The sequence below is a fragment of the Epinephelus lanceolatus genome, chromosome 14 (genome assembly GCF_041903045.1).
Source record: "Epinephelus lanceolatus isolate andai-2023 chromosome 14, ASM4190304v1, whole genome shotgun sequence".
Classification (NCBI taxonomy): domain Eukaryota; kingdom Metazoa; phylum Chordata; class Actinopteri; order Perciformes; family Serranidae; genus Epinephelus; species Epinephelus lanceolatus.
This window is the reverse complement of record NC_135747.1, coordinates 8,515,672-8,527,708: the sequence shown is the minus strand read 5'-3', so window position 1 is coordinate 8,527,708 and position 12,037 is coordinate 8,515,672. Positions and strand designations below refer to the sequence as shown.

The following is a 12,037-nucleotide window of genomic DNA, read 5'->3' as shown; positions in this document are numbered from 1 at the left end:
AGGTCGTTCAAGTAAATAATAATCCGGACATCATCTGGTGGCGCGCCGGTGCTTCTGCCCTCTCCCCAGCTCTTCTAACAGCATCCGAGCGACTCCCACTTGAACCTTATTGATTGTGTGCAGCGTGGAAGGAAACAAAATTATCTCCTAAGTTGTTACAGCTGCCCGCTGCTTTTGGTTTCTGTATGATGAAGCGCTCCGCACCAGATTTCAAAATAATCTCTGAGTGGGGAAAATCCCAGGCTAGTGAGCCAGACGGTTTCCCTGTTGCCTTCACGCTGGTCAACCCCGAGTGCATCTCCTCAGCACAGAGGAAATCAGATGTCTGGACTGACTTCCGACACTCCGCGGCAGCTACCGAGCTGCAGCGGTGCTCAAGAGGAGAGAGAGTCCAGACGCTGCGCACTGACAGCGGCTCTGCACCGGGCTGGTGCAACACTGACACCTGGAGGCCACACTGAGAAGAACTGCACAATAAAACTGAAAATAAAATAAAATAAAATAAAATAAATTGAAATAAAATAAAATAAAATAAAATAATGAACGATTAAGAAAAAGAAACAAACATAAATGTAGTGAAGTTAAAAGTAGGGGAGATTGGGGTTGGCTGGCACACAGCTTTTTTCTGGTCCCTAGAAGGTCACAAACATCAATGCAACTTCAAAATGTTTGCTCTCTTCACCTGCAAACATCTGTGTTAAAACTTCTGAGAGCCACTAACTTTTTTGATGAGGGTGACATTTAGTGGTCTTTAGACTACCTGTATTATAAAACTGTGAAAAGTGTTACTTTTGGTAAACAGACAAAGGAATGAGCCCATTTTCATATACACTCACCAGCCACTTTATTAGGTATGCCGGTTCTGCTTGTTAACACAAATAGCTAATCAGCCAATCATGTGGCAGCAACTCAGTGCATTAAGGCATGTAGACATGCTCAAGACAACCTGCTGAAGTTCAAACCAAGCATCAGAATGGGGAAGAAAGTTGATTTAAGTGACTTTGAACATGACATGGTTGTTGGTGCAATACGGGCTGGTCTGAGTTTTTCAGAAACTGCTGATCTACTGGGATTTTCACACACAACCATCTCTAGGGTTTACAGAGGATGGTCCAAAAAGAGAAAGTATCCAGTGAGCAGCAGTTTTCTGGGTGAAAATGCCTTGTTGATGCCAGAGGTCAGAGGAGAATGGCCACACTGGTTCAAGATGATAGAAAGGCAACAGTAACTCAACTAACCACTGGTTACAGCCAAGGTATGCAGAAGACCATCTCTGAGCGAACAACACATCGAACTTTAAAGCAAATGGGCTACAGCAGCAGAAAACCACGCCAGGTGCCGCTACTGTCAGCTAAGAACAGGAAACTGAGGCTACAATACGCACAGGCTCACCAAAATTGGACACTGAAAGATTGGAAAAATGTCTCCTGGTCTGATGAGTCTCTATTTCTGCTATGACATTCAGATGGTAGGGTCAGAATTTGTCATAAACAACATGAAAGCATGGATCCATCCTGCCTTGTATCAACGGTTCAGGCTGCTGGTGGTGGTGAAATGTGTTGGGGGATATTTCCTTAGTACCAATTGAGCATTGTATTGTTGCTGACCATGTCCATCCCTTTATGATCACAGTGTACCCATCTTCTGAAGGCTACTTCCAGCAGGACAACACGCCATGTCACAAAGCTCAAATCATCTCAAACTGGTTTCCTGAACATGACAACGAGTTCACTGTACTCCAGTGGCCTCCACAGTCACCAGATTTTATTCTTTGTATGTGCAGTATGGGTCTTATCACACTAGCATGTTTTGGATTGGAGGAATACAACTTGTTGCAACCATCCCCAGTCTCCCTTACAAATGATCATTCCACCACTGGCTTAACTAAGTCAAAAGGCAAATGATTATATCCTACCCTACATGTGCTATGGAAGAAATTATGTCATATTATCACTAAATTAACTCATTGGTGAAGTAAAAATGACTAAGACTAGGCTCGTCTAACACACTGGCTAACTAACCACAGTTAGGCTATAAACCAAATTATCTAGATAGGATAAGACTTTATTAATCCCACACTGGGGAAATGCACATATTACAGCAGCTCAAGAGTCAGAAGCAAGATACAAAAAAGCAAAAAAACAAACAAACAAACAAACAAACAAAGATGATTTAGTGCTAAAGAAGGATAAAAATATTACAAAAATAAAAATGAGATAAAATAAAAAATAAAGTAAAATAAAATCTATATACACTAAACACATCTTTCACTTATACAGATACTGTATGTCCATAATTGATAGTTGCACAGGATAACAGAAATACACACACAGCATGTAGTATATTGACTGTAAAGATATAGAAATACAGCCTATAAGGACAACTACCATTACTAAGGTGTATAACCAGTTATTCCCACTGTTTCGGCTACTCTTACAAGAATATGGTAGTCTATTTAATGTAAAGGGCAAGTGCATGCCGAGCCTTAATTGGTTAATGCATGCACAGTCGCAATGAAATGTTTACAGTGGCCTCTTCTGACATAAACTGGTCACTAAAAGGAAGAACAGGTGGAATATCTATCACTTAAATTTTGTTGTATACTCACACAATGGACAGCAGAATTAAATAAGATCACTGAAGTTCCCTGAGCCAAAATATCTCACTACTTTTTTTACCTGCACACAGCAGTTGCTATTTACATTATTAAAAACAAAATTACAGCTGCACTGTATCATGATTAGTGGAACAAAATGACAATCAGTTAAACTACCAATCAGAACTATTTCCTACAGGTTTTTCACAGTATCTCATTTGGGACTCAATCAGAAGTTGGCACGTAAAAATTTGTTTGACTTCAAATTAATATACTACTGTGAATAACATATGTGACCAACACATGGGACACATGTAACAACAGTTACCAAGTCCTTTCATTTATATTCAAAAAATCTATTAATTAGATTACATGCTACGTTAATGATTATCAGTTGTGTGCTAACAGTCAGTGGGAAAAGAGCCCTGTAGACGACACAGATGGAAGTGACCTTTGAACTTTCCACAACTGTGACTTGGAATGATTCCATCAATTCTGGACTACCACATTATAACTTGATGACTTCCCTTATCTTTTGCCAAGTAGCTTATAGGTGATTTTTTTTTTAAAGAAATGAATAGTCACAATAACATGAATGATAAGAAATTGTTTTGAGTATTTTATTAACTAAATATTTATATTTTAGACATTTTACATCTGTCCCTGTACACTGGAATGGTTGTAGCAGTAGAGTGACTGTATTTAAATGAAATTTTAAACCTATACATACTTCATAAAACCACTTAACTACACTGTTTCAGTAGTGACTGTCCAGGGTGTACCCCGCCTCTTGCCCAGCAGCCCCGCAACCCCTAACAGGGTAAGCAGTCACAGAAAATGAATGAATGCATAAATTACTAATCTTTTTTTGTTTGTCTTATATTACTATGCATTCTTTAATAATACTTATATTATGATGAAAATGTGTAAGTTATCTTAATAATAAGCAATTCAGGAATTTGTCACAGTGCACATAAACATTAAGCTAATTTATAAGTAGCTTATGTATCAGTGGCATACAGTAGTTAGGATGGGCCCCAGTGCACACTATTATGATGGGCCCTTATGCCAGATTTTGTGATGAAACAGCTACCATATTTAATAGTATCATCACATGATCAAATACAGACTTAACGTTGGACAACATGAACATACATGTTACCAATCATCACTGCAAATCTGTGCATGACAAAAAACAAAACAAATCAAATACAAAAGTATTCATTCAATGGATTTTAAAACAGTTGATTTATTGTGTATAGAGTTTATGTCAAATGTACATATAATTTTGTTATAGATTTCTACTGACTATTTCGCAAAAGAAAAAAAGACACACTGCTGGAGATGGGTTTGCCTTCTGGTGGGCAACATACAACAGAAATCAGCTTTTGTTTTTTCAGGTGAGTTCTTATTTGAACACAGGCGTATTTCTGAGGTGGCAAGTTGAATCACTTGCAAGGGCCCTCCAACCACTCTCTCTATGGGACCCCCCACCCCATGGGCCCCAGTGCAACCGGCACTGCCTGCACCGTCTATATTTATGCCCCTGTAATGTATGTCAGTGTAAGATCTACCAACTTATGAAACTGCCTTTTATCTAGCTGAATATCTATGTTGCCTTTATTCATTTCTAACGCATTCTCTTATTCCTAAAGAGCCATGCTGTTAGTGCGAGGTTTTATAAGATGAATAGTGTGGACTTTATCAATTCAGATTTGATTAGAGTCGTCCAGAGAAAGCTAATAATGAGTGTTTAATCGCCCTGTATGTGGATCATTTGGTCTTTGGTGGGTAACGTGTTCAATTCTCTCACCGCTGTCTTCATGCTGCAATGCATGAATGTCAAACACTTAAAAAGACTGATGAGTTGAATCTGAATGTACCTGGAGAATAAAAAAATGCGTTTTTCAACCTATTTTTCAATTCATTTTCCTGTTCAAATCATCAGAAACATTCAGGTCTCCATGTGACTGTTGGAGATGATGGCATTTCTGATGTGAATGATGTTAACTTGCCACACGATGGCACTATCTATTCATGTGCTACAACCAGGTTTCCCCAGTAAGGATTTGGACAAATACTGGACTGAGGGTTTTCTTTATATTTGCTGATTTTTTTAAATCTTTGTCAGTTTTGACTTAACATGGGCTGATAATCAGTTTCTTTAATGAGAACTTGATCTAAACAGACGAGAAGGACTTGATTTCTTCTGGCTCAAACTGTAACTGTTTTTTTTCTTCTCAAGGATGAAATGTATTTCCACAACCAGGCAGAAACAGCAGCGCCCGTGTACCTGCTATCAAAGATATTCGCAGTTAAAAACGCAAATTTGATAAAAACAGTTGATTTAAAGGTGTATTCTTTTGGAGCGAGCGTCCTGTTCCATTCACAAATCCACCTATCTTGCTTTCTTTCGTAACATGCAGTAGATATTAGTAGTCTGTTTTGTTATTTTGATATTTTTATGTGGTGGTGAACGCCATCACATTCATCACAACTTTACACAGCCTATAAGTGAGAATCCAGTCTGCGCCCCTGCGCTCATTGCGCAATCACTGTAAGAAAAGTGAATTTATCCATCTGTGGACACGTTGAGCACATGCTCACAGTCTCCATCCCTTTATGGTTTGACAACGAAAAAAAGTTTTCATGTCAGTCGGTTAAAATTCATTGTTGCCTGTCCAGCCAATCATAGTTTTTGACGACACAAAAGAGGCTAAAGTTGGAGTATAAAAAGGTGTGCGCTAATAAAGTATGATGCCTATCAGTGTGGGACATTAATCCAAACTCAGTCCAGTCGCGCATTAGGTCCAGCACACACCGAGGGATCTTTTTAAACCAAACTGCACACTTTAGAGACAATGCATCTCTCTCAGATTGTGCTGTATCTTGGCTTGCTGATTGCTTTGGGTCCAGTAGTTTTGAGTGACCAAGAGACGCACCAGCAGCCCTCCGCTACCAGCCCAGAAGACACGGAGCAGTGCGCAACCTGCGAGGTCCGGCAGCAGATCAAAACCATGCGATTAAACGCGATTAAATCTCAGATTTTGAGTAAACTGCGGATGAAAGAAGCTCCTAATATCAGCCGAGATATAGTGAAGCAGCTCCTGCCCAAAGCGCCACCGCTGCAGCAGCTTCTCGACCAGTACGACGTGCTGGGAGATGACAACAAGGATGTGGTTATGGAGGAGGACGATGAGCATGCTACCACAGAGACGATAATGATGATGGCCACTGAACGTAAGTTTTTATTTCGCTTTGTTCATGATGAAAACAGCACGCTCAAATGTCTCCAAGATAGGTTTTTACGCACGGAACAGGGCGCACGTGAGACGCTATGGATGGGCTCTATTTTGAAAACATGTAGCTTCTTTGCCAGGCTTTTATAGGCCTATTGGAAATGTGGATATAATAACATTATCAAGATTTAAAACTGTCTATGGGGTGGTGCATTTGACAGGGCGCGTGGTCATTAAAGCGTTATTAGCCCACTTCCAAAGTTCAAATCTGCCAGGGAAGTTGATTTACACCAGTGTATTTGTCTGTAAATTTAGATCGCACATGGTCATTAAACTTTTTCTCTCTGTGTCTGTCTCCAGCCGAGTCCGTCGTCCAAGCGGATGGGGAACCAAAGTGCTGCCTTTTCTCTTTCACTCAAAAGTTTCAAGCAAATCGAATAGTCCGAGCTCAGCTCTGGGTGCATCTGCGACCGGCGGACGAGGCGACCACTGTGTTCCTGCAAATCTCCCGCCTGATGCCGGTCACAGACGGGAGCAGGCACATACGCATCCGCTCCCTGAAGATCGACGTGAATGCCGGGGTCAGCTCTTGGCAAAGTATAGACGTCAAACAAGTGTTGACTGTGTGGCTGCGGCAGCCGGAGACCAACTGGGGCATCGAGATTAACGCCTTCGATTCAAGGGGAAATGACTTGGCCGTGACCTCCGCAGAGCCTGGAGAGGACGGACTGGTGAGCTGAACCCTTATTTTACATTAAACTAAAACCTTATGATCAAGTTTTTAATTTAAGTCATAACTAGTAGGCTAAACATACAGGAGTGAATACTATTGGTAGCATTTACTGCTGCGGCAGCCTGTCCTAATCAATATGATCATTTTTACAATAGATTACAATAATTGGACCATCCTGTATGAAACAAATATAATGTCCAGTGGTGCAGTTTCTAGTTTGGTTCATAAAAGCATTTTGAATTCTCTATTGTACTGTCCAAAGGTTTTAACTTTGGGCTTCCAGAGAGGCTTTGCAGAGTCAGCAGGTGGTTAAATCAAGAATTAAGACTTTTGAAAGCTGTTAATCAACACAGACTCCATGCAGGCGCACACCTGCATTTGGACAAACGCCCGGTCCACAATAACCTCAAATCTTATTGCTTGATTACATAAAAGTTCACCTGCCCCACATTCCTTAAAGTATTCTGTGACTGTGCAAATCAAAGTAATTGCCTGCACACACACACACACACACACACACACACACTGCTGCTATCAATGACAAACACTTATCATACGGCTCAAGTACTGGCACTGGGCTCTGAGGCAATTAGAATACCTAGACTGGCTGTGGTTAACCAACCGTCAGATGATTTAATTTCTTTAAAACTCAAAGTTTCATAATATTATTGTGGCATGTTTGAAAACCAGCTGCCAAAGGTCGAGGGCATCAGATTTAAAGATGTACACTGAATGTTGCCTCCTTTTTGCAAACCGGCTGTTTTCAAAGTATTCACACACGCTCTGTTGTTTCAGCAACCATTCATGGAGGTGAAGATCTCAGAGGGCCCCAGGCGTGTCAGAAGAGACTCAGGCCTGGACTGTGATGAGAACTCTCCAGAGTCCCGGTGCTGCCGCTATCCGCTCACAGTGGACTTTGAAGACTTTGGCTGGGACTGGATTATTGCCCCAAAGCGCTACAAGGCCAACTATTGCTCCGGGGAGTGTGAGTACATGCACTTGCAGAAGTACCCGCACACCCACCTGGTGAACAAAGCCAATCCCAGAGGGACCGCAGGTCCCTGCTGCACCCCCACCAAGATGTCACCCATCAACATGCTCTACTTTAACCGAAAAGAGCAGATCATCTATGGCAAGATCCCCTCCATGGTGGTGGACCGTTGTGGATGCTCTTGAGTTGGGACGGAGATCCTGGTGAGAGGGAGGGGAGGACAGAGGGGCTGTGGCTTCATCCGGCCTCCAACTTCAGACTTTTTGACACAACCAATCCACCAGTTCCGATGCTTTCCTGCAGAACACGGTGCAACAGAACCAGAGTAGAGGCCACAAACAGCCCGATCTTCTCACAGGGCAGCGCTTTCACAACCGGCATAGCTTTCTTTTCTTTCCTCCAGTGAAATCTTAGCCATAGAGGCTTGAAGTAAGCTGGATGCAGAAATAAACACATCCACACACATGCTGGACCTTGAAGTGACTGTAGACAGAAGTGATCAAAGTTATCCAAAAACTTGTTTTTCCTGTCTCTGTGTTCTTTGCTGTCCATTTATAAACATGTGCCGACAGATTATACTCGTACGCCATCTACTCCACTCCACTCGTAGCCAACATACAAGCTATTACACTTTTTGCTAAGCTATGTGTTTGTGATAATCATTTTTCAAGTTATGTTTTCAGAGTGAAACCAGGAATCCTCATGGACTTTTTGAAAGGGCTTGGAAAAACACAGCCGGAGACTATTTAGAGTCATATTTCACACTGGTAGAACATGTTGTAGCACAAATAGGTTCATAGGAGTTGGTAAAAAATGTAAAGCATTCGTCACATTCACATTATTACTGCCATTTATTAAAATCAGGCCAAAAACTGCAACATTACTAATGTGGAAAATTAGACAGATGTCATTATTTTTCCTGTATTGGATCAAACTGTAAATTCTAATTTGGGAGAATTTGGGACTAAAATCTTAAGTGCAGCTGGTGACATGGTGGTTGATCATTCCTGCGATCCTACTGACACAAAAATGTTCCACCAGGGTGAAGTACCACTTTAGGTCTTGACACGTCTTCATGTGCTCTGCCATACATACAGCAACATACCCGACCGAGGAGCGTTCTTCCTCAGTCATAATCTTCACTATCCAACCAAACAGCCTGACCTGCCCGATACACTTGAATTATTCTGATTGTAAATTCACATTACTGGACAGAAGGACTTGAACTGAAGGCACAATGAATGCAGCCTACAAGAGAATAAAATGTGTTTAAGACAGAGAAAATGGATTGTCGAGATGTATGAATGTTGAGATCATGCTTAAACTCTGTCTTAAGAACAACACAGTTTGCACTATGGCACACCAATAGAAAGAATTGGTTGCTACAAAAGTTGTAAAAACTGATTTTGATATGTTTGCTAATTTGTATTGTATACATATGCCATTGTTTCCATTAGGAGTTGCCTTTCTAAACCACTGTTGGTAAATGTATAAAACTACAATCTAGCAAGATAAAAGATGTAATACAGCAACTCTATAATCTTGTTTTAACAAATAAAGTTTCTAGCTTGTTTGTTGAGTTCTGTTTCTTTGAGTATTTTGTCCCTGCGTTACATTCAGACAGTATGTCTTGCCAACTGCGCTTCACAAGAAGCAAGTATGCCCTTTTTTCTATGCATCTGAGCTTTGAGGCTATACTGTTGCATTTAAGGTATATTTAGTAGCAATTCAGACTCATGTTAATTCCTGGAATAGTTGAAGGACACAAGAACTTCTTGTATTGAAATTCCAAATCATACACAATATGAAATTATCACCCACTCAAGGAGGTCATTGCAACCATAGAACATAATTTAACTGCAGTTTTCACAAGAGTAAGACTGGACATGCCTTTGTTTCTCAAGTGGCTGCCGAGTGTCTTTCTGCTGACTCAGATCATATCCAAACTCGATGTTTCAGTATCACAATACAACAACCTGAACCTGAACATCGCAGCACCATTTCACACTGCAGCAGCTGAGAATCTTTATGACTTCAACAAATGGTGTAAACTGATAGGTTACACAGGCAACATGGGAGTGCATGCAGTGGGCACATTGGTGTGTGTGCGGAAAAAAGTAATGACAACACACACACACACACACACACACACACTGTCTACCTGACTACACTTGCACAATCCCATCACCATAAGCCTGTTTTATCGTAAGCGTAATTCAGCCCAATTTCCCTGACTTCGCTTTTTTCCAGTGAAGGGATGTTGAAAGTGTTGCTGTCTAATGAGAGGATGTGAACTCTGGTGCGCTCTGACAGCATGACCTATTCGACTGACGGCCTCATTGAGGCTTGACTTCCGCCCAGTAGAGGGCGAATTGAGCACTGCCCCTCAGAGCCACTTCCTTTCCTGCTGAGAGCTGGAAAACTGCCATGACGATCGGCCACAGCAGAGAGCAGACTCCGGGTAGAGTGGATCCACAGAACTTCTTTTCCACAGGGGAAGGTTTTTAGTTTCTACCCTTCCTTGTTTGCTGGTCACAGGGGGAAATGTATCTGAAAAGACCTGTAAACAAGAGAAAAGTAAAGGTTAAATACCAAATTCAATATGAGCTGTATTAATTCTTGCAGATTTAACAGCACAGGACAGAACCAATTCATGATCTGTAATCTCCATCCTCATATGTGCTCCTGCAACTGTGCTGTCTCCATCTGCAGTTTGACATGGGCATGCTCTTTCTGAGTCTAATACTCTCCAATTTCCAATTCTTTACTTTCACATTACTTACGACGCATGTCTTAAAAATCAGCAATTGAAGGGTGTGAAAATATCATTGCTCTCACGTCCCATGTATAAAAGTCAGTTGAGCTTGTTTTCACTGGTTTCCAGCACTTAAGTTTCAATTTTACACAACTTTGTGACCTAACGTTTAAATGTTACAGCTATGTGTTTAAATAAGTCCCCAGTTAGGGTTTGAGGCAATTCACCATCATGAAAAGGTAGCTGGAATAAAAGCCGAGCTAGAATAAAACAGGTTGAATATGATCAGCTTATCAGCATTGTTCTTTTTACTTCAGTTAACAGTACAGCTGCGAACAGCATGCACCAGTATGAGCTGCTCTTATTCTCCAGTGTTTATTGTGCCCAGGTGCATCATTTCATTCAGTTCTGTCCTGCAGTAATTGCTGCTGTCTGCTTGTTTCAAGCTATTTGGTGAACAGGAGCTGGGAAATGTTTTGACTGAGCATCGCTACATCTGTCAAGAGTCATACCCTAGAGGACTGTGTCCGCCAGCGACATTCCACCTCTGACAGGTGAGGAAGTGAGAGTGAGAGAACGGGAAGAAGGATGTTAGGGGGTAAAGGAGTAGTCCAAGGCAGCTGGAGACCCCGTTATTGGACAGGATTCCTGTTGTGTAAAGTTAATAGAATTTGAATGGATAGAACCAGTATTCCTCTTCATGAATGGAGATTAAATGATGCGTGATATAACTGCTTAATAATGTTTGATAATAATGGCATGTTTACCATGGTCACCATCTTAGTGCAGCATCTTTGCATGCTAACACTGATAATTAGCACTAAACAGAGATGAGACTGATGGGAGTGGCATTTGTATGCTATTTGGTCATAAACCAAAATACTGGACGAAATGTAATTTTAAGCAGTTATTACTATCATCCTTTGGTGTATGTCTGGACCAAATTTCATGGCAATCCAATTGACCCTTTGCTAAGCCCCTCCCTAGGACAGCCACTGTTCAAACCTACGTTAGCAACCCTAAGTAGGAGGCCTGACAAGCTTTCAGAACAAGGAAAAATTCCGAAATGGTGCGTATATGGAACCTTCAAGTCCAACAGCAGATATGCAGAAAGTTTAGTGTAGAGTGTCGTATTTTTTGCTTTCTCAAAGCCAAAAACACAGGAAGAGAGATGTCCTGTAATGGATTACTCAGTGTGGAAGACCTCACTCACAGCTGAATCCATCCAAGATCAACCAAAACTCCTTTGTTTGCTCCGGGGTAAGACGCTCACTAATATTAGCTCGCTTAACATGTTAGCAAACAAAGAAGGTTCATTGTTAGTCATAATTTTTCTATGTTTTAACTTTAAGTTAGGTAGTGGTATACCACTTGAGTCTGAGCAAACATACCACATAAAGGAAACACTTCCTTTCCACCAAATTAGATCTGGTTCTTGAAATTTGTATATTTGTTAAAAAAAAAACAAAAAACAGCATGGACCAACTATTAATGAAACCATTGTGCACTCTTTTTTTCTGACGATTTCTCACTTGACTTCTCCGTTGTTGCCTTCTCCATCCTCTCTCTCCAACCTGTAGAGTATGACACACCCACTGATGTCATCATGGTTTATACTTAAGGGCAAGAAATCTGCTATTTTTTGGTTCCAACTGAGAATCAACTTTTCGGGTTCTCAACCAATGTGTTTTTGGTCAAAATGCTCTGAATGGTTCAAAATTAG

General features: G+C 41.0%; 1 protein-coding gene across 1 annotated transcript; it reads left to right on the top strand.

Annotated features, from left to right (window-relative positions):
• Positions 1-5,369: 5,369 nt before the first annotated feature.
• Positions 5,370-9,138, top strand: mstnb (myostatin b). The gene is made up of 3 exons (XM_033614507.2): positions 5,370-5,836; positions 6,196-6,566; positions 7,364-9,138. The coding sequence occupies exons 1-3, from the start codon at positions 5,458-5,460 to the stop codon at positions 7,742-7,744; spliced, it is 1,131 nt and encodes a 376-aa protein (XP_033470398.1). The 5' UTR covers positions 5,370-5,457; the 3' UTR covers positions 7,745-9,138.
• The last annotated feature ends 2,899 nt before the right edge of the window (positions 9,139-12,037 follow it).

What these genes read in the sequence shown, in the direction of transcription:
- mstnb (XM_033614507.2), top strand. Translation starts at nt 5,458, where the DNA reads ATGCATCTCTCTCAGATTGTGCTGTATCTTGGCTTGCTGATTGCTTTG. An exon ending in AATGATGATGGCCACTGAAC is followed by an intron (nt 5,837 to 6,195) that starts GTAAGTTTTTAT and finishes GTCTGTCTCCAG; the next exon opens with CCGAGTCCGTCGTCCAAGCG. An exon ending in AGCCTGGAGAGGACGGACTG is followed by an intron (nt 6,567 to 7,363) that starts GTGAGCTGAACC and finishes CTGTTGTTTCAG; the next exon opens with CAACCATTCATGGAGGTGAA.